This window comes from Leptinotarsa decemlineata, unplaced genomic scaffold (assembly GCF_025532065.1).
Source record: "Leptinotarsa decemlineata unplaced genomic scaffold, Ldec_3_MD MMD2_tig00000008_RagTag_RagTag, whole genome shotgun sequence".
Classification (NCBI taxonomy): Eukaryota; Metazoa; Arthropoda; class Insecta; order Coleoptera; family Chrysomelidae; genus Leptinotarsa; species Leptinotarsa decemlineata.
Genome location: NW_027412537.1, coordinates 12,242,587 through 12,266,927, shown reverse-complemented (window position 1 = coordinate 12,266,927; position 24,341 = coordinate 12,242,587). Strand labels below are relative to the sequence as shown.

General features: G+C 35.7%; 1 protein-coding gene across 1 annotated transcript in view; it reads right to left on the bottom strand.

The window, feature by feature from the left end:
- The window catches only part of LOC111513558 (transcription factor Sox-14), a 36,165-nt gene extending 12,187 nt beyond the window's left edge, over nucleotides 1–23,978 (bottom strand). Inside the window, exon 1 of the mRNA XM_023169781.2 lies at nucleotides 23,580–23,978. Within this exon, the coding sequence (XP_023025549.1) occupies nucleotides 23,580–23,785 (206 nt within the window). The 5' untranslated portion in view covers nucleotides 23,786–23,978. The remainder of the gene's footprint in view (nucleotides 1–23,579) is intronic.
- Between the last annotated feature and the right edge of the window lie 363 nt (nucleotides 23,979–24,341).

Sequence of the window (24,341 nt, the reverse complement as noted above, 5' to 3'; positions counted from 1 at the left end):
GTTATTTGAACCAAATAACGCACGAGAGAAATTGAGGAATGTATTAGTGATAAAAATGCCGTTTTTTCCGCATTTTCATTAACACCAAAAATATCGAGTAAATGTTCTTGCTTTTTTTATAACTGTTCAAGTAAATACAACAAATTAGGTATCATTGGAAATTAAAATTTTAGGGTTGTTACTCACCCTCGCTGTGGGGTTGAAGGCACAGGTAGAAAAATCCATCTAAAATGTGTCCCCCTCAAAAGCAAAATTCACCTGTCCGAGCATTTTTGCGTTAAGTTACAAAAAAAGGAGAAAAGCAAGGTGCATACTTTTCGTTGGACCACTCGATATACACACAGTACTCCTGCTTGAAATCTTTTACTACTGATACTACTGTCACATTGTTGGAAATGGTCTAGGCCCCTGTTCATGAATTAAAATAATTAACACCATTGTAGAACTTCTTTGTCCCACTCATGAGAATATTACACCTAATTTGGCAGCTATTTGTCGAGGCATCAAAAAACGAATATAGTTGTGAACATTTGCAAAATGATGATTTTGATTTAATTTATCGACTATGTGCAAAAGCTAAAGAAATTATACTGTAACACAAATCTAATGATATCAAAGAATGTAAACTTCCACGGCCGGAGATAAGTGTGTGAAAGCGATTTTTCGGGTTTTTTGGCCGTGTTCTGCAGGTTTTTGTGCCTGACGTTTCGTCTACTACTGCGGTAGACATCATGAAAGGCGATGTGGTGCCCGACCGCCACAACTAATAATCTCAATCATCCGATCCTGAAATTAAGTTACAATCTTTGAACAATTCATTTACTCAGGAGTTATTGATGCCATTGTACCACCAACATTACTCTTTGATAAAATACAATGAAAGTATTGAAATTTCGTGAACACCGAGTGATATTGTTACCTTTGGTTGTATTCTACCACACAATGCAGCTCATTGATCCTTTCCTTCACAACTTCGCTTGATATGGAAATAATAATTTTATTGAAATACAACAGCTGCAGGTAAGAAGTCTTTCAGTGGCGTACTTCAGAATAAATGAACGTGGAATTTGTAAGAACTCTGTGGAAGGTAGATTAATAAAAGCAAATGTTTCTTTTTTTGTATGTGATGGAAATGGCCGATACTTGATGAAAATCTATAACGTATTCAAGTGACAGACGAACTTGGACGTGGCTTACCGAACGAATACTAATTCAAACAAATTTATTAAGAACAATAGAAACATTTAGTATCGGATAGATCATGAATATTTGAGTTGACTTGCGGTTCTTGCCCAAGATAGTATATTGGCCAATCGGGGATAACATTTCTCCAAAGAATAAAAGAACATAGGAGTAGTTTTTCAAATGCGAAGGGCGGTTACATCTTCGCAAACCATCTTTTGACAGAGTAGCATGAGCATGACTGTATGAAGTTGTACATTTGGAAGATAAAGTTTTGAGACTCAATCTTTTGGAGCGCTCAGGGATTATTACATTTGAGGATTCTAAAAATTTACTGAATGACCAAATAGAATTGAATTCTTAACCTCTTCTGTTTTCTAATGTGGACATTGGTAATTAGTTTATTACGTGTCCGTTTTATGAGTTTGTTACAATTTCTTTCTACGATGTTCGAACTTTTCATTCAGGAAGTAATAGGTCATATGATCCAAATTTTTATTATATGAAGCCTGTGGCGGATCTATAGAGGGGCTCAGGGGCATGTGCCCCCCCAGAGGGATGAAAGTAGACTAGATATAATTGGGTGACATTTTGGGACACACTCAAGTACACATAAACCATCAATTGACTAGATACAACTCAGGTACTTGAAATTTAGGTACTTCAAATGGTAAAATATAAATCATTGAATATGTAGAATTTAGTTAGTAGATGTCCTGGTATCCTGGTAGATGTCCTGGTATCCCTTTCAGATGATGAAAATATCCATGGCTGAAAAAATCATGAGTACCCCTTCAAAAATTCAAGTTTTTCATGGTTCCAGAAGGAAATAAAAATCGTTATTTTCGGCAGAATTGGTTTCAAACATATGGTTGACATATTCCTAAGACTTACAAAGAGGTCTCTGCAAATTTTGTGTAATGTTTGGTTGTTGAGAAGGTGGAACTAACTAGGATTTTGTAGTCAATTCAATGGTAAATTATGAGAAAGCTGTAGAAATTTTGAAAAACCGTTCCAACGTGAAGTATCAGAAAAAAGTGACTCACGAGGGTAAAGCAAACAGTGTAGTAGCCAGCATAAATGCAGCAGAAAAATAGAGAATTGAAAAAACCATACGAAGTTTATTCCAAATATTAAACGGTCAATTTATGTGGTGTCCATTAATAAATTTAATTACTTAAAAATCATCATAAACTACTTTTTAGTCCATTATGCTTGTGCCTGAATTACTTTTTACTCAATGGTAATGATGATAAGGGTTATTTTTGATATACATATTTTCCTTATTGTCACGTCTAATACAATATTTCAAACTAAGCAATGGTTTTGATTTCTTTGACATGTTTGTTCCTGAATGCAAACTTTAGAACATCACATAAACTCTATACTCTGAGTTGTAAACTGCCCCCCCCCAAATTATTTTCTGGATCTGCCACTGTATAAGTATAGAAACTGACCTGAAAATACGGCATGCCGTGTTTTGAGTTTCAGATTAGTGACCTACAGGATTTGGGACTTACAGAAAATATAAAAAATCAAGTTTTGATGAAAATCTATATTAAAGCCATACAAAAAAACTGCCGATGTTCCACAACTATTTAGTTTTTATGGCATTTGAATTGACTATATACTATGATTACGTATATACTATGATTTCGAGATTGAAATTGGAATTTCGAGATTAATTTTCAAGATTACAGTGGAAGTTTCGAGCTCTAAGTCATGATTTCAAGAATAGTGTTCAAATTTTGGATTTGAAATTGTAATTTAGAGAATAATCTAGAAATTTCTAGTTCAAAGTCGAAATTTTGAGATTTCCTTTCTGAATTCCAACTTGAAATATAGAAAACGTGACCTTTCTGCTCTTCCATAAAATGATGGATTTGTGAATATTCTTAAAAAATACTCATTTTATAGATTTTATTCTAGTCAAATTTCCTGCACGACTCTGTGCACTGCCATTATCTGGAATAGAATAGGAGCGTCTCGTAGATCCTCAAATTGTTTGATTCCCAACCATCCGGGCGAACAGAGAAGAGAATAGAACCGAATATGTTACTGGCTTCTAATTGTAGAGCGATCGCAGAGGTAAATACTCCAATTGCTGCGACAGATAGAACAAAAGCAGGCTCGGCGGCCGTGAAAGGGGCGCATTATATCGGAGACAGGACTCGCCTGGAGACAATCTCCCGCTGAATGGGATCACAGGAGGTGCTCAGTGTGTCCTTACAATGGAGGCATTATCTTTTGTCGCCAGCTGAATATGTTGGCTTAGATAGTGTGTGTAGGCATTGTGCAAGAGATTCCGAGTGATTCTTGCGACATCGACACGTGCTTTATTTTTCGATTTGACGAATTTATATTCGGATTTTTACGAGTCGTAATTTTAATATACCAGGACCTCTTATACTATAATTCCAAAATAGTAGGTACTAAATTCTCAGAAATGACTTAAATTTTTTCTTTACTCTGTTTCTGGCAGTGGCGTACAGAAATTATACTAAAGATGAGGCTAATTAAAGTTGTCGGCACGATCAAAGGCCAAAAAAACCAATACATAGACATGAACCGGCAGCAAACTAGTTCACATGGACTGAAGAATTGGCGGTTCATATTGGATAATTTTTACTAACCGAGTTTTATGATTGGCTGAAGAGATTTAAAATTAAATTAGAAGTCATGTCAAGGTGACGAATACGAATCGGGGAATGGAGAAATGGTTATCGCCGTCGTGTTCAGTTCAGTTCCAATAGCGATGGTGAGAGATGTTTTGTTTTGTATGGCGTATGTTGCGAGGTTTGATTTATATACTATTGGCGCAACATACGCCATACAAAACGAACATAATTTCCCCCACCAGCGAACATAAAACTCATAAAACAAGTCAACAAGGGAAACCGCATGGACATTTGGGAAAACTTGAACATCCATAAATTTAATAGTCATAAATCACTTTTCGAGGAACAAGTACAAATCAAAATACAACAAGACCTCACATTCAATATATTGAACAAAACCATACACATTCCTAGAGAAGATCTAACACGAAGAAGAGTACCTGATGCAGAACAAATACAGGCAAGTTGAAGCAAGCATGGGAAGAATTATTTTCTTAAAACACTATGAAACTGTGATGATTTATGAAACACTCATGATACTGGATAACAGGTTAAAATTGAGAACATTATAATAAAATGTGGATGGCACTAATAACATTAGATTGTTGTAAAATAAAATTTTTTAAATTTTTGTATACATCTTGTGAAAGGGACATGTCCAAGTCAACTGTCAATTGTCTTGTCAAAAAATATTTTCTAAAATATTGGAAAAGGAGAAAAGATCCATGTCTGTGGTATGGAATGCAAAAGTGACTAAGTTTATCATCAGACAGGAATAAAGTGCTAATTGAAATTTGTGATGAATTTTTAAAAATAAATTGAATAGAATTTTGTTTTGGTTAACATCTTGGAGGAATGAACAGTTGTCTTGTCATTTACAGCACATATGCTGTAAATGACATGTAAATGACAAGATAACTGTTCATTCCTCCAAGATGTTAACCAAAACAAAATTCTATTCAATTTATTTTTAAAAATTCATCACAAATTTCAATTAGCACTTTATTCCTGTCTGATGATAAACTTAGTCACTTTTGCATTCCATACCACAGACATGGATCTTTTCTCCTTTTCCAATATTTTAGAAAATATTTTTTGACAAGACAATTGACAGTTGACTTGGACATGTCCCTTTCACAAGATGTATAAAAAAATTTATTTTACAACAATCTAATGTTATTAGTGCCATCCACATTTTATTATAATGTTCTCAATTTTAACCTGTTATCCAGTATCATGAGTGTTATTCAGACAGATTTAGATACATGAAATCACATGAAAATTACGGCAAAAGTTGACTAATAATGAGGACGTGCAAGTAGGCTAATCCCATACACAACCATTGTGGGGAATAAATAGAGGCTAATCAAAACAAAACAAACAAAGATTAGAATTGATTTACAGTCGATGTTATTACCAGGATTAGCAACTGACAAAATACCTTGGGGTCCTTGGATAACGAAGCAAGTGCATTAAACAAAAAAATGGAGGATTTTTTTTTAAATAGATCACTGTGAAACTGAATGCTTACTTGGAAACTGTTTTTAATATTTGATGATTGTCTGACCAATGGTCGCGTGTAGAGCAATTGCAGCAAATTTTATATAGAAAATTACAGAGCGATCTCTATTATGGGCGCACTATCTAAGTTCTATATCTGTATCTGTAGAGTAGGGAGGGTGAGTGTAAGCCCACAGCACTTAGGCCACATATGACCCATTGTACATCCTCCCGAGGGGTTGTCCTCCTAGGTCATCGTCCATCCTCTCCTTTCCAGCAAGGTGGACAGGTCACTTGGAGACATCTCCTTTATATCGGCAGGTGTAAGCCAAGACTCGCCGAACACACACTCTCTTATTGACGATAACTCTGAGCACTCGCATAGGACATGCCTGACAGTCTCATCTTCCTGTTCACACATCCTGCATATATTTGTGTCCACTAGCCCCATATTATGGAGGTGTTTCTTTAGTTGACAGTGGCCGGTCAGAAATACTAATGTTAAGCGTAGATTTTTCCTGGTCATCGCCAGATATTTCTTCGGCGCCTAAAATTCTTAGTCCAGCCGCTTCCTTGGCTAAAGAGTCATCAATGCTATTACCTTTACTCCTATCGTGCCCTTTAACCCACCTCAGGATGATGTTATTATCTACCGAGGCTTTGGCTTTGATGACACTCTAGTACTAGCCCTGAGGTTATACGTTGTCTGTTCAAGGCTAATATCGCTTGTCTGCTGTCAGTGCAGATTTTATGTTTTTGCCAGAAATTCCTTTCCTGGTTATTTCTTTTGAGGCGATTGAGATACCAGCCAGTTCTGTCTGGACCACACTGGTATTCCTTCCCATTCCCCACTTAATCCTTAGGTTTAGTGATCTGGAGTACACTACATATCCTGAGCCTTCTTTGGTTTTTGAGCCGTCTGTATATATGCGTATTGCATTTGTAGCATCTGACTCTGTGTTCTGTTCAATTTGTATTTTGTAGGGTTCCTCAAACACAAACCTGGTTCAACTGCATCACGGGTTGCCTGCAGCAAAGGTTGCGCAGTAAGCGCTTCCCGCCATAGGCCTAGCCTCCATTGAGGCACTATCTAAGTTACTGGAGCAAATTATTTATACACAATTGTACAATTTCTCTAATAAATGCAGTCTAGCAATAACCCGGCTTTATTACACAGATACCAATTCATTTAATTATAGTAAAAGAGTATCTGAAACTTCGACGAACAAAGCATAATTACGTTACGATATTCACTGGTTTTTTTAAAGCTTTTGACCAAGTTAATGATATTTCATTTGTTAAGCTGTCAGATGTCTGAAAATTTTATTCGCATAATCCAAAGTTATTTGGAAAACATATTTTTCATCGTGAAATACAATGGAAACACCTCTGGAAAGTTTCATGCGAATTCCGCAGTTCCGCGGAATCTGAACCCTCTGTTATCCTTACTATCTACTGATGATTTACCGTTATATACCGAGTATTGTGAGAATTTAATAGAATAATAGAGCGGAGTAATAACAATGAATTATATATCAATATTAAAAATGCCCTATTTTAACTGTGACTCGTTAAAAACTTTCCATCAATTTTGAATATCAAATGACTGAACCAGCTCTGGGGGTACCAAAATCATTGGTACGAAACCAGATTAGGACATGGACCAATAAGAAGCACACAGAGTACTGGACAAAAGTACCTGGCAACAAACACAGTAGAATCTTTATTAGGGAACCGTCCGAGAAAAGAACCGAAGAACAAATTCAATATAGTAGGGATCGGCTCAGAATAATTACAGGGTTACTAACCGGTTATTGTCCGCTTAGAGGACACCTGAATGAAATGGGGCTGTACAACGGAGACCTCAGCTGCAGATTATGCAACGAAGGGATGGAAACAGGTCTACACATTTTATGCGAATGTGAGGCACTGAATCACAGGAGGCAGGCAATATATGGACGTACAAAATTACGTCCAGAAGAATATGATGAACATCCAACACGGAACCTGTACAAATTAGACTGATGGAAAGAGTGTCATGAGAAGATGGGAGAACAAATGCAATCAGCCCAAGAGGCTGCAGTGTTTTCTGGAGACTTGGACTAAATGGACAAGTCAGACAGACAGCTCCCAAGGGACCAAAAAAAATATCAAATGATCACAGAGGTCCTATATAGGCAAACTCACAGTTCCAATAACATAAAAATTATTGAACTGCTTTATTACAGCTTGGTGAGCCCCAAGCTTGAGTTTGCACCTGTAATATGGTTAGGCGAGCACATGACAATTTCAGAAAAGGTGAAAAAATTACAAAATAAACTCCTTCGATTACTGAAACCTGAGAAGTATCACGTATATCCTATCTTCGATTCGTACAACCTAACTAAGAAATGGCTTCAAGGTTTCAGCCTGGAACAGAGCTTAACCTTTGGAGAGCTCTGGAACAGAGTCGTAGTATATGCTGAACGATGTTTTGCTTGAATAGCCCGAAACATTATTCAGGCATTTGGAAATGATAGTTGTAATATTCGTGTTGGAATATTAATTGAAATCGTAGAATTACTTTTCAATCTTTGTTTATTTAAACAATCCCTCAATTAATCAAAGAAGTGACAACTCACAGTCCACTTGACATTCAATAATCTTAAGCAGCATATACAGGATGAAACATTACATTTTCTCCCTAACTACAATTATATCATCATATCAATCGTAACATATTAACAGGTGTTCCCCAAGGTAGTGTCCTGGGTCCTACTCTCTTTCTCTTATTCGTCAACGACATCTATAATATCAATCAACAACATTGTACTGTACAGTTTGCTGATGATACGTCCTTCTTATTGAGTTCTTCTTCTTGTGAAGGGTTATCTGACCAGGCTGATATTGCAGTTGCTAATATGCTTAATTACTGCGCCAGAAACGGCCTCGTACTAAATAGCAATAAATCTAATACAATTGTTTTCTCGCTTAGAGAAATGGACTGCAGTATATTAGTTAGAGCTAATACTAAATCTATTGTGCAGAAAAAATCAGTCAAATTCTTAGGGTTGAACATTGACTCCCAATTATCCTGGAATGATCATATTGACTCTATTTCTATAAAATTATCCAAGCATTGTTTCGTCATTTGGAATCTCAGAAATTCTGTCCCTATAAATATTTTATTAAGTTACTACTATGCCTATGTTCACTCAAGTCTAAATTATTGCTTAGTCTGCTACGGTAACAGCAGCAAATTAAATGATCTGTTGATTGCTCAAAAAAAGATACTAAGAACCATGTGTTTCAAAAAATATGGTGATTGTTGTAATATCCATGTGATATCCATGTATATTTTGAATTGTGTCACTTACATTAAGAATCATTACCATGGGTTTCAGCAAAGGGATACTATCCGCATAGCTGCTGGTTATACTCTTAAGCAAAATTATAATCTGATAGTTCCTGTACACAAATTAACATCTTTATCAAACGGACCTCATGTTATGTCTATATAAATATTCAATAAACTTCCAACATTCATTAGGAAAATTCCAAATCCCATTAATTTCAAAAATAGCGTTAAAAATATTCTCTATAAAAATGCCTTTCATTCACTTGATGAATATTTTCAAACTGATCTGGCTGCTTGACATCACGATTGTTCGCTTGTCAATATTCTACTGTTTATACTATGTATTTTTTTAATTGATTCAATTTTTTTTATGTATGTTCCATATTTTATCACTTGATATTTTTCAACTCCAATCTTTACTGTGTATATGACGATTTCCATGCTTGTAAAAAAGTCTCAGGAAAAATAAAGTATTGTATTTATATAGAAGAATAATTTGTGTTTTTAGCTTTCCCATGTGGTTATTGTCTTCCTGGAGGTTCACGAACTTCGGCTTCAACAATTTTTGAATTGGTTCAATGTCTTCTGTATCATCTTCTTCTGCCTCGATTTCTTCATCTGCTTTCCTATATCCATTAATATCCTTATCGTAGTCAGGTGTAACATCCAATACAGGATTCATGTGATCAGATTTTACAATCTTTTTGAACTGGGAAGCATTTCTCGTTATATTTTTATCTAGCCTTGACGCTGTTACCTCTGTACCACTAATTTCCTCAACAATATATGGATTAGGATCATATGGTGGGGTACATTTATTTACACGTTATTGTTTGCAAATTAATGAATCTCCAACATTCAATTAATGTTTTTTAGAATGTAATCTTCCATCTGCATACATTTTGCTCATCTTCGAGATAGCCCCGATACAGTAGCACAGGACAAGGCAATGTAGATCCTGGTGGAGACTGACCTGTCACGAACGGTGCGTGGCGAAAGAACTGGGCTCCCATGCGGTTTTTTATGGTTTGAAACCTCGGAAAGTGGGTGTCCCACGACTTGAGCGATCGACAGAAATTGTCACGTTTCAAGGTCAGTTTTTCTTCGCTTTTGCGCAAACAAAACCGTTCTTCTTTGGACATGTGATGAAAAGTGGATCCTCTACGACAACAGGAGACGTTCAGGACAGTGGTTGGACATCCCTGAGGCATCCATGCACTTCCCAGAGGCAAAAACCCATAAAAAAGACCATGGTAACTGTATAGTAGTCGGCGGTTGGTATGATTTACTATAACTTTCTTCAACCGGACCAAACCATCACAGCAGAGTCCTATAATGAGGAATTCAACGAAATGTGCCGAAAACTGCGTTAGCAGCAGCCGGCAATGGCCAACAGAAGAGGTCCGATCTTGCTCTACGACAACGCCCGTCCGCACGTTTTACAAATCACCGTCCGAAAACTAAACGAATTGAGAGTAGTTCTGCTTCACCCACGATACATTTCAGTAATCTCGTCAACCAAGTACCATCTTTTCAAGCACTTCGATAACTTTCTCACCTGTGAAACCTTCGCCTATCAGGTGCAGGTAAAAACAGCCTTTCTTGAAGGACAATTACAAGCACTACAGGAAAATCCTCAAGGCGTTCCCAGAGCGGTGCCTTTGCTGGAGATTAAATCCATTTGGAAAAACGTTATCAGGAAGTCCATTCCACATGAACGCAGTGCTCCAGATGAAAGAGGTCTTAAACAGTGAAGTTCGAGGTGTACTGAGTTGAATCTCAAAACGATGAGCAGCTATAGTCAGTCGCGTATTTCTGATATGTACCGCTCTTGGTAGAATCAAATGAGCCACGTTACTTGAACACCTCCCGAGAAAGTATCTGTAGAAGAGAGACAAATCTCCAACCTTTCTTCAATGTTTCAGGCTATCAAGGTTGCACATGATTTTCGCGTCTCCAATCAGGCGGATTGCTCTTTTCTGGATGAAATCCAGCAACTTCAGGGTATGTTTGGGGGCAGAGCTCCATACATGAGAAGAATACTCCAAAAAAGGTCTGATATGAGCTACATCAAGCATCGAAAGTTGCTGAGAAGCTCTTGGAATCCCTAGAGCCTGGGGAGGACGAGCTTTGGCGAGTCTCCCACATACTCAGAAGGAAGAAGACTGCTCCCTCACCCATTCACGGAGAGGGCTGAGTGTGCTACTCCCCCGCCGGCAAAGCATTAGTCTTTGTCGACACGATGGAATGTCAGTTTTGGCTTAACGTTGACGACAATGACGACATCGACCGCGATATTCTGTTGGAAGATCGAGTTCACTATATCCTCAGGAAGGATGACGACGATAACATCCGTCCGGCTTCTGTGGAGGAGCTGAAGGGTTACATCAGGGCCACAAAGACCAAGAAAGCCCCGGGAGTCGATTCAATAACCAATAAGTTGTTGAAGAGGCTCCCGGGAAACTGCGTCGAAAACCTACTCAACATCATAAAAAGTTCCTCAGATACCCCCCAGAAGGTGGAAGCATGCGATCTTTGTCATGATACCAAAACAGGATCAGAACCAGCTGTTCCCACAGAACTATCGCCCGATTAGTCTGCTCTCGTCGGCAGCTAGGCTGGCTGAAAGAGTCGTTTTGCAAAGACTTAGTGAAGAAGTCGAGGACCGAAATGTTCTGCCTGACGAACAGTTCGGCTTCAGGAGAGAACACTCCACTGAGTTACAGGCTCTGATATTGGTTGAAAACACCATCGCGGAACTGAAACAAAACAAAAAAGTCCATGTTGTCTCATTAGACATCTCGAAGGCCTTCGACCGTGTATGGCACGAATACCTTCTGCATAAACTAATCGCGTTCGACCTGCCTCGGGGCCTGATCCGGTGGATTGGGTCTTTCCTGAAAGACAGAACATTTCAGGTTTGAGTTGAGGACTCTGTCTGACAATAAAGAGAACCTCGCTGGAGTGCCACAGTGACCTCCCGAGGTCTGAGGGTGTGAAGATATCTCTGTACGCCGATGACACAGCTCTCCTCTCATCCTCCATGGGTCGGGAGCTCGGTGTCGTCTACATGCAACGTGCATTGGACGATCTCGAGCGCTGGTACCTCGAATGGAAGATCCGAGTGAATCCCTTAAAGACTCAGGCGATAACCATGGAAAGACTGAAATCTTCTCCGGGCAGAAAAGTGAGGATCTCTGGAAGGGAGATCGACTGGCAAGCGCGGGTAAAGTACCTCGGTATTCTAATAGACTGTAAGCTCACCTGAAATCCGCACATCACAACCGTGAAAGATCGAGAATTGGATTAAAAGTCTATACAACTGTCAACAGACGTTCCAAATTGAGCCTAAAGAACAAGATTACGATCTCTAAAACGATGTTCAAGCCTGTCCGGCTTCAGGCGTCTGGGGACAAGCGGCTCCGTCTAATATCTCCATTCTGGAGAGATTGCAAAATAAGTTAATACGGAAGATTGTGAATGCTCCGTGGTTCTTGCGGAATGAAGCCATCCGCAGAGATTTGCAGCTGCCTTCCATTAAGCAGTCCTTTCAGTCGAGGAATCGGCAAGTCCTTGATTGCGCAGAAACCCACCCTAATCCGTCAGTTAGGGAAGCTATGGATTATGCTGTAGACGACCCCTTCCGATAAAGAAGGCCTAGACACTCTGTCGAGTGAGGCCCTCTTGTCCCATGTTAAAGATGAACAATGACTTCATCCAAAAACCCCAGCCAAGTAGGGGTCCACGTGAAGGGCGGTACTGATGTCTGAGGACATTCATGCTGCCATCTCTTAAATCAGTCTTAACCCTTTTGTCTCTCTGATGAACACCAGTCAAAAGGGTAAGGGAGCCAGGCTCCAACCTATATAAGTCGAGAAGACACGAACAAAGCCATATTGATGATCGGTAAACATGTTGAAGCCTTCCAAATTTTTGAGGATATGGTGGTTTACGACTTTCTCGTAAACTGATAGCAAAGCGACGGTCTATAGTTATTTGGAAGATTCTTCTCGCCTTTTTTGGGAATAGGCTGAACGCGAGCAATCTTCCATCTAGAAGGAAAAACTTATTTCTTGTAAGACAAGTTGAAAATTCTGCAAAATACTGGTACGAGTTCATTTGTGCACTTTTTAAGTACTATAACGGGCATTTCATCAGAGCAAGACGCCTTGTTGATATTGAGCTCTTTCAAAGTTCGCCTGACTTGACGCTGTCGGAAAGTAATCTCCGGCATTGTGGATTCTGGCGTGGAAAAGTGGGTGGTGGTGGTACCAGAAAATGGACTGTGGAGGAACAGTCCATGGAGGAACAGGAAAACCTGTTTCAAGATAGCAAGAACGTGGAAAATAAAAAAAATTGAAAATCGGCCGATCGGTTTCAACTATTTTGTTGCTGTTACTCAAGGTGTATTTAAGTTTACTCTTGGTGAGCAACAAATTTAAAACATCTTCAATTGTAGGAAAAAACAGTTTCAAGATAGCAAGTTCATAAAAAATAAAAAAAAAATATTTAAAAATGTTTCGCTATATCAAAGGTTTAACAAGTAAATAGCAACCAAATATTCTCTAAAGATCAAAGGGAAAGTATATAATTTATTGAGTTACCTTGCTACCTTGATATCGCGATAGCATTATTTGCGATTTCTAGGGATCGGCACGAGCAACAAAATCGTTGTTTTGGCAACTAATTAGCTACAAATTGATGTATCTTTTTTTGCAATTTTGCTGGATTTGCCTTGCTAGCCTGATAGGGCTCCTTTCTACTTTGCTCTTAGAATCTTGCTGTGAAATAATCTTCTTGTTTTTCAATTCCAATAGAGTAATTTCATCATCTGAGCTCTTTTTCCTCGTTTCATTTTTTTCTGAAGCTGGATTAGGTCTGTCGGTCACATATGATGCAAGGAACTCATCGTCAGAAAATATGTTAAAATTTAAGGCTAAAAGCTGCTAAATAGGCATCTCTAAGAAACTTCGCAATTGGGTGGTTTGTAGTGTATTGAAAGAGCCAGTTTTCATGCCATGAAAGAGCCGGCTCTTTCAAAGCCTCCACTAGTGGCTCTTTCAAAACATTTTGTCATTGAAGTTGTAACCTCAAAATGCATCTATTTCGCTTAGACATTACGACATCAATATCATCGTAAAATAATACTAAATATATGCGTAACAATACAACATATCAATTTTATTAACTCATGCTGCTCTTTTCTTTGTAAAACAAATTAAGTAAACGCAAACAAACATACTTTTTGGTCTTAAAATCTTTGATGAGGTCTACCGACGCCATTCGTTTTCGCAGAACTGTCAAATGTTTGTGGATGACAGCTGACAGCTATTCAGTGTTGCCATACAAACATTAAAATTAAATTATGACAGGATTTTGGTATGTGCATCGGCTCTTTCAAAGCCTGACTCTTTCATACACACTCCCCCCTACTCACTCCTCTGTAGTTCTGAAATCTGAAGCTATAATTCTCCCGTATTCACACTCAATTTTCTCCCAAAATAGTTTAGCGAACGTTTGTATCAACGCAAAATACACGGTGAAAAAATAACATAGACAACTTGGCGTTTCTCACAGATATTACACCACCGGTTCCTCATCTCAATAAACAGAGATTTAAAGTGATTCAGTACAAAGCAGGTCGTCTGTTTTACAAAAGATAACAGAACGCGCTTCAGAATGGGCCGTATGCGCCCTATTAATGGGGCTTAGGGCCGGCTTAGACGGGGCATATTAATAAAGTCATAATGCTGTGTTATGGGATATACTCTTCGGGATACTTTGTCCTCGCTTACGGGAATTAATTTGGAACGGGAGAGGAGGAAAACAAACGGTGCTTGTTTGGGGTTGTTTTGTATTTGTATATTCATATGAGCGGATCATTTCAGAAAACTTTACGAATGAGATTTGTTATTTAACGGTGAAGATGGTTTTCTGAAAATCAACTACAGTTGGGTCAACGAAAGAATATGCACATTTTTGGGAAAGAAAGTTTTTGGCTTTCTACTACTTCATCTTGATATAAGAAAAAAGGATGAGGGAATCTTCCAAAGAAAGGAAGGAAGTAATCAATTTGAAAATAAGTTACTTTATACATGGATGTGTAGATCATGCAAAGAAGTAACTTTCAGACACAAACTGAAAGAAAGTCCCCCTGAAACAGCGACTTTCATATTAACATTGAATTACACGAAAAAAAAATTCTTTCGAAACAAATACTTCTATATGAACACTGAATTTACTCGGTTTGTATTTCAAACATTCGTTGTGGAATGAAAATCAGATATAATTCACATGAGTTCTACTTTAAATGAATGGTAACAAATTGCACTTACATAGAACACTGTCATCCTCACTGGTATACATCGATGTTTCGCCTTAAGACACTTGCCCCAAGGCTCTTCAGTACCAAATTGGATAACATTATAGAAAATACACATAATTCATTCATGGATTACGATTGTTTATGTCACGGAATAAGCTTGATCTGCTTGTGTCATCGATGACATCGTAATGACATTCATTCACCTATTTGATTTAATCCCAGTCAAGAGGAATCTTATTTGAATTGAAGTAGAACTCATGTGAATGATATCTGATTTTTATTCCACAACGAATGTTTGAAATACAAACTGATTAGAGAAAAGTATCTTCTGTATAATTCAGTGTTCATATAAAAGTATTTGTTTCGATAGAATTTTCTTTCGTGTAATTCAATGTTTATTTGAAAGTAGCTGTTTCAGGAGGACTTTCTTTCAGTTTGTGTCTGAAAGTTACTTCTTTGTATGATCTACACATCCATGTATAGAGTTACTTATTTTCAAATTGATTACTTCCTTCCTTTCTTTGGAAAATTCCATCTTCCTTTTTTTTGTATCAAGATGGAGTAGTAGAAAGCCAAAAACTTTCTTTCTCAAAAATTAAACACTCCTAAAAATATAACATCTTCAATTCAAATATGCACATGTACTCAATTTGAACATGCGGCAGAAGTTAAAAAACTGCCGTAAAGTAATACAAACGAAACGAAGTGGTACTACTTCAATAACCCAACAATTACTTTCATTTTCGAAATTTACAAATGGTGAAAGCCGTAAGTTACGATAATCAGCAAATTTCATGAAATTTGACTGCATTTCATTAATTATCCTGTAACGAATGTTTTATACTTTCAAGTCCGATATCTGACAATTGTAGTGTCCCGGTATGCGGAACATTAGACAGATCCCTTTCAAATTTGAGGTTAAAAATTTATAAATACATTATGAATATCAATTACTCTGCCCACAGTTGATTATTTGTGAAAACAAATTTCTCTGCGAAAAATTTAGTGATCAAATTTTCTTTGATTTTCACTACAGAATGTTTTTAAAACCACGGCAAATGTTTTGCTTTACAATAGCTTAGGTATAGCAAAATAGTGAAAATCAAAATGAATCTTACAGAAATCAGAACTGAATCTTCACAGTAGATTCTGGTGAATGCTAGCTGGAAAACAACTATTTCCATGGTCAACAACCCGACGGACATTGAATCATATCAGACAGACATTTATGCAAGATACTCACAAAGGTTAGTCTTGCAGATGTTTCTTGTTTATCTAGCAGCAGGACCAAGCTGAAATCAATCGAGTAGATCATCAAACTTCATCTGAGGAATTTTTTCCCTTGAAAACCATATTGATCTTCACTAAGAATATTGTTGATTGATAAGTGATCCATCAATCAAAATTTCATCAATCTTTTAGTTATTTCGGTAACAAGGAAATAGATCTAAAATTATATGGATCTTCTATATAATAATAACCACTGTCGTTTTGAAAAATAGAAGAAGTATAACTGTAGTAAAGGGCCAGTTCATTAATTTAACCAAAATAAGTAAAGCCAAGATAGTTACACTTTGATATTGTTTTCAGTGAAATATTATCCATATTATTCTGGTATTCATGTCTTCAAAAATGGTTCGGTTTTCGTTTTTTTCAAGGTAACAGTGCATGTAATGTTTATGCTTTTCAGGTAATTCAGGGAATTCTGTGAAGGTACAGTGTTTAGCATCAATGTTTCAGCAAATGAACAGAAAAAATGATTGACTGAGCTACAATCCATGAAAAACTTTTAGTTTTTAGTACTTTGTCCTTTCCGGTGAAGTTCATCAATGATTTGTGTTACCAGTTCACTAAGGGTTATATTTTTAGGGGAGATTAATTTCTGGGAAAGAGAACTTTTGGCTACTTGTCCGTCTAAAGGGGCGATAAGGCAAGTTTCTTATGCGAAACATCGATGTCCGATGAAGATGACACTGTTCCGTGTAAGTAAAATTCACCTCGTTACTCATTACTCCCTATGTATGCTTAGATGCGGGTTTTTTAAATAGAGTTCAAGTGTTCATACAATAGTAGGGAAACACTGATAATTTTAGAGGTTTTTAATGTGATTTTAATATAAACACATTTTTTTGCGCTTACATTGCTAATTCTGGCTGAACTTAGATCTGAAGATAGATCAAAATACACCCAAAAAAAGTCTACAAAAAAGTCTGTGATGGTATATGTGGGATAACCCACAATAACAATTTTTTATTATTGGCTTGCAAAGCGGTTTTAGGCAATACAGCATTAATCTTTATCGAAATAAGTACCTCAGGTAAATATATTGTGCATTGTGCATCAATATGGCTCATAGCATGTAATTTAAATGAATATTTTTGAATATATCACATATTTGAAATGAAGATACATAGCGGTTGTTTCCCAAAAATGTATTAGTATAGTTGAAATTCTGCTCACGTCAAAGTTGGAGCTTATTATAATCAAATTTTAAAAGAACAATTGAGACTCCATGATAGGTATGTCTTTATGATATTTTCCACTGGTAAATATTAGTCAGATAAGCCATAGGAATATTTCCCAATTGTTCGTACTATATATAAGTTTGTTCCATCGAGGTTATCATTTTTGAAAGGTTATAAATTTACAGGGATTAGGGACCATAGTGAACGCCTACAAAAAGCTGTATATTTTTACGACTGTTCCTATTAATATTACACAAAGTACGTCGAAAGTTTTTTAAAACGTAATTACGAATCTAAATCACAGTCAACTTATTTAGAATATGTCGTTATATATGGGAGTACGTACGTTTTTGTAAATGAATTGAATTTTTTTCATTGTGCTGGGGATCAAGACGCAGAAAATAAGTAATAGAGGAACTTTACACACAAAGTTTTCAAATAACTTTCGAATAGGAAATAATAAAACAACAAAAAGAATCTATATCAAAACTAGCAAGAGAGATAGTATAAGTTGCGATTGATGTTGAAAGAATATGGAATTTATCAGGTAAGAGATAGATGAAGGGAAGAAAATAGTCTGCTATTACGGTAAAATCAATTAAAGTCGATGTAAGGCATTGGAGATGAAATGGGACGTATTTTAGGAATGGACAATGGTTTTTCAATATGCAATATATTTCAATATATAAAATCTGATTTATGAGACTTCAGTGGCAATAATAAAATAAAAATCTCCTTATTGGAAAAATAAAGTTATGTTGTATTTATACACTTATTCAAAAAATATACATTCAAAAATTCGAAAACTCGTAACTAAAAATGTAAGCCTCCCACAAATGTTTTTCCATGGAAATTGAAATTGACACAAATACATACTTATTATGATTATTGACTAACAAAATGAGATATCTTCCATTATAGTCGAAATAAACTCAATAATTCCATACCAAAAATGCACTTGAAGATTTCGGCACGAAATTTAAAAAAAAAACATTCGATTCAGATTACCTCAAAATTTTCAAAAAATTCATTTTTATTCATTCACATAATATAATAAACTACCGAATAATGGCAATTCCAAAGGAACGAATTCCTTTACATACATTATAAAAAATCGAATATGGCCGTTCGATTTGACCTTTAATATGTATTTTTACCATGCTACCTCCTGGATTTTTTTGTTTAAAATATTATTTCTTTGATTTTCATTCATGTTTCTGCAAATTATGAAATCTAATATCATTTTAAGTATTTTTATTCTTTTACGAATGTTATTTCATCTGATCTTGACATCTTGTGATTTAGCTAAATAAGTAGCTAAAATTAATCAATTCAACTCTGGAAATAACAAGAGTTATATTTCATTTTTAAAAAATTAAGATATCTGCGAACATTTTAATAATGGATTCTAATGATAATTATAATTACTTTGGAAGTGGCTTGTGCATGGAAATACCCTGACCCATGGAAAGTCTTTGATAATGTGAACCTTGATGAAAACGATTCAAAAACTCAATTATACATAGCACTTCGTTTGTTTCTTCTTCTCGAGTATAAAGGTATTTGATGAAATTTCACTTTATTCTTTTCGAATTGTGGAAGATAAAAATATCAAAAAAAATAATAAATCGATTATTTTAATTAAAATTTATTGTTATTTTCATTCAATTCAATTTTATTCTCAATTGGATATAACAAGATACTTATACATTATTATAACAGTTATCCTTTATTATCCCAAGGGTTCTCCTAAGCACTCGAGACGCTTGTTTTGTGCATCTCCTTCGAATAATTCAGGATTTTAATTAATTTAATTAATTTTAATTAGGTAATTGAAATCAATGGTAATCATATTATACATATTAATTTACTGGTATCAAAGAAAGCGTAACTTCTATCTATACGTGGAATTCTTGTAGGAATTGATAAAATTCAATTGATAAATATATATATATATATATATATATATATATATATATATATATATATATATATATATATATATATATATGAATATACTATTGCTATTCAAATAGTAGTAGTATTAGGAGGCCTTGATATTATACCTTGCAGTACTCCATATTTCAAAAACAGCACATCACGATTTGATCTTCACAAACTCTATTTGAAAAATATATCACAACATATTTCGCTAGCACAGTAACTTTGTCAAGTGATTTTCTTACACTAATATTTATATACTACAAGTAACCATAATTGAGACTACCCCCAAAAAATTACCTGAACCTCTACCTAAGGTATCTGTTCAATTTTGATCACCTGAAGTATATTATCTACATCAATAATAATTCTTTCTCGGTTTTTAAGAATACAAGTTCAGTAATGGTGATCTATTCAACTCCAGTTGGTCATTCATTAGAATTTTTGAAGTTTATTAATTTCCATGTGCAAAATTTCAAACTCTCCGTTAATGATATGATTTTCTTCTGAAAGATGATTTGAATATGTTGAATTTGTTTTTTTATATACATAGCTCCATAGCTAGTATGATGTTATTGGATTGAATTCCTAAATGTTCTGCCAGTTTGACCAATATATACCTTAGGGCAGGTTCCACACTTTAATTTATATACCCATGACTTCCCGAATTTGGATGCTTTGTCTTTATTATTTTTAACTAACTCAATATCTCGTTTCCTCAAAAATGAAGTCACTTTTTCCTTTGGTCGTACAAAATACGATGAAATCAATCTACCTTATCAATAGAAAAAATGTCTCGGGGTAATTGTAGGTATTATACATTATTTTCTTGCTGATGCATGATATTCTGATGGAAAATCGAAATCTCAAGACGATTTTTGTGACAGTGAAATTACCTGATTATAAAAAAGTTATTGCATTCAGTTTATTTAATTGCACATGATACTTCAAGTGTGCTGTTAGTTTGAAGGCACGAGAAATAGAGAAAACTTGTACAAAAAATTCGGATGTATCCCCAAAAAAAACATTTTAGAGAAAGAAACGTTTTAGCTTTCTACTTTTTCATCTTTTTACGAAAAAGTGAAATTTGACCTCTTTCATTTACTATATTGTGTAATAATCCTGTGAATGATATCTGATTCGATTCTATAACGAATGTTTGGAATCCAAACTGAATAGAGAAACGTGTTTTGTGTATGATTCAGTGTTCATATAAAACTATTTGTTTCCAGAAAGTATTTTTTCTTTCGTGTTACTTCTTTGCATGACCTACTCATCTTCGTATAGAGTTAGATTTTTGAAATCGAAATATTTCGACATTTTTATTGTATGAAGATGGACTAGTAGAAAGCCAAAACTTTTCTTTCCCGAAAGTTACTCTCTCCTAAAAATATATCCCTTTCAATTGAAAGTAACATATTTACAATGAAATACTATCTTCATCACACAGTCGGGGGTTCCCCAAGGATCTATTTGGGGCCGTTGTTATTTTTACTTTCTACAGATGACATATGCGCTTCAATCAACAACAATCATTGCTTCAGAGGGATTTGAACTCCCTCCGGAAGTGGTGTAATGACAACAAACTGCTTCTCAATGTTGGAAAATGTGAAATTATGGTCGAATATTTAATCCGTACCAGTTCAATTATGCAATTGATAATATGAACTTACCAAGAGTTAATGATAATCTCTCGACTTAGGAATCTTATTCGACAATAAACTTACTTACATTTAATGCACACATTGAAAATACTGTTCAGAGAGCTTCTAAGTCGCTGGGATTTTAATAAGAAGTTGCAGATAGTTTAGATCATTTGAATGTATAGGGTCGGTTTACTATAGTTTGATACGTAGTAAACCAGAGTATTGAAGTTCTGTCTGGAATCCTAATCAAAGAAAATACATTGATGCTTTGGAAGGTGTTCAGAAGAAATTTTTCAAGTTTGCTTATTATAAGGAACATGGAAACTATTCGGTTAGAAATTATGAATACATTTGTCTTCTGAATGAATTTAATTTTGTAACATTGAGAAACAGACGAGAAATTGCAGATCTTATTTTCATCTATAATAATAATGATAATAATTTATTAAATCCTTCACGATCACAGATTGACATAGCATACGTCGACATTATACATATATAATAATCTTTACAAAACGTGAGATACAACAAATAAATACATGCAAGTGTCACACAAACACAAGGAAAAAAAGAAGAAAAAATAAAGTACATTAAATATTTATACAATACACTCTCATCGACTTAGATATTCAGCGACATTGTAAAAAAACCGTTGATTAGGAATTTTTTCAGGGTTTGTTTGAAATTTATTTCTTTATTTTCCCTTTTTATATAATCGGGAAGACTATTAAAAAGCTTTGCTCCTACGTAGGATGGACTATTCTCATATAAATTCGTTGAATGTTTTTCCAACCTAATGAAGTTACCATTTCTTGTTGGATGTGTATAAAAATCTGAATTGCGGAGATGATTGTGTAAATGTTTTATAAAATTCAGAATAATTTTGTATACATATATTCAGGGTACAGGCAAAATTTCATTTCCGATAAAATGCGGTCTACAAGATTCCGTAGCATCTAATTTGTAAATCAAACGCAATACTCTCTTTTGGCTAACAGAAGTGTTATTTATAGATGTGGAGCAACCCCATACAGTGATATTGTATGAGATGTAAGAATAAATTACGGCATAATAAACATTCAAAAGCTGATCAGTACTGAGTGTGTGAGTTGCCGTATAACATAATAACCACAGTTCACTTTCTTTCTGACCTGACTCACAGCTGACTCCCAAGTCATGTTATTATCAACATAGGTACCAAGGAATTTAGTATTGTCTGACGAAATCACATCACGACTACTTACTCTGACTCGAAAATCTGTAATTTTCCTGACAGTTCTAGAGTAGAACTGCATTAAAACAGTCTTACTTGGGTTTACAACCAAGGAGTTTTTGCGGCACCAATCTGTAAATGCGACAGACAGCTCTTTGAGTTTCACTTGGAGTTCGAGCTTTCAGCATCTGCAGCAAGTGTTGTGTCGTCTGCATATAAAATTATTCGGTTTGTATTTACATGTTTTGGCATATCATTGATGAAAAGTAGGAACATCAGAGGTCCCAAAATGGATCCCTGAGGGACTCCATATTCAATACTGTATGATTGTGATTGGCAGTCCTCATATTTCACGCACATCTTTCTGAGAGTCAAATATGACTTCAGCCATGAAAGTACATTTCCTCTAAATCCTAGCGAGAATAACTCACTCAGGATTATATCATGATTGATGATATCAAATGCCTTGGATAGGTCGAAAAAAAGAGCACCCACGTACTTTTTCTTATCAAGGGCATCATAGATATAATCAAAAAACTCGTTTGAAGCACTTTCAGTCGACTTACCCGGCCAAAAGCCGTGTTGAAACGTGTTTATTATGTTGAACTTGTCCAGAAAATTAAACATTTTATTATACACACATTTTTCAAACACCTCACACAATACCGTGGGTACTGTTATGGGTCGGTAGTTTTCCATGATGCTGGAGTCTCCATTTTTCAAAATTGATGAGAGGAGACCAATTTTTAGTTTATCAGGGAATTCGCCGAGTTCGATAGAGCGATTAACTAAAAAAGCTAATGGTTCGCTAATATATAAATAAATGCTTCTCAAGATTTTCGTAGAGATGCAATAAACTGGTCAATGGTGCTATGAACTCATCAACTCTATTTTCCCAAAAATAATTTTAATGTCCCTCGATATACGTCCAGATCAATTTAGAAATAGTTTTGTATAGATTAGTTACCTGCTCTATTAATGTATACTCCTTTCAAAGGACCTTAGCCTGTTGTATATATTTTAATAATAAATAAATGAATAAATAAATAGGAGGTTTTTTGTCTTCTTTCTCTTTCTTGTGACATGGTGATCAGGTCATCGTAGATGTGGGAATATTTTTGCAAAATTTCCAAAGGAACTATTGTCATTTGTCAAAATAATCCATCAATATTACCATCATCTCAAAATAGTTTACTCCAAATTTTAATTGACGAAAATTTTTCAAGTATGTGTGTGATTTGAAACTTCCCCAGTATTTTTATGATTATTGAACGACTTGTGAAGGATTGTGAATAAAAATCATTACTTTTTCATCAACTATAAAGATTAAGCGACTGCAAAAAATGACATACCTCAATCTTTTCGCCTCATCGATAAAGGGCCGTTTCTCCCCTTCACTCAGGAGCTTCCACTCAGCTCCCAGCCTTTTGGAAATTTCGGAATTGTGCATTTTCGGATTCTCCTGAGCCATCTTCCTCCTCTGCCCTCTGGACCACACCATGAAAGCATTCATGGGCCTCTTGATGTGTTCTTGATTCACTGGTTTCGGCGAGGACATTTTCGAAAAAAGTTCAAAATCCCCACAACAACAAGTCCGATCAAGTACAAAAAACTAAGTAACAATTGATGCGACAAATTTTGAGTTTGCCATCGGAAGGTTATTTGATGATTATGATAATGGAGCTGTTTCAGCTGTTCGGGCAATGATGGACTGGCATTAAGGGCAGCACGCCGCGTTTTGGAAACACTTCCCCGATCTCGCTGATAAACGAAACTGGAGGGGGGCTGTACGGAGGGCGGAGTGTACGATCGCAAGTATGCGCTGGATTATTCAAATTTAACCACAGATTAGCGGTAATACGAAGGAATTGGTTAATGCTAGATTGGCGGTTCTTGTCGCAGGAAAATAAGGGAGAAAGCGATTGCTGGTAGCGGTATATGGATAATAATTGTTGGTGGTGCAGTTCATTTTCTTTTAATGATGTTAGGCTGTTTCGAAAGTTATGTCCGTTTTAATGTCATGTACTTTTGTAGCTCCATAAATATTTGTTCTACTGTGTCGTGGTATACAGGGTGTACCATAAGTACGTTGAAATATTCAAGTGACCTATTGA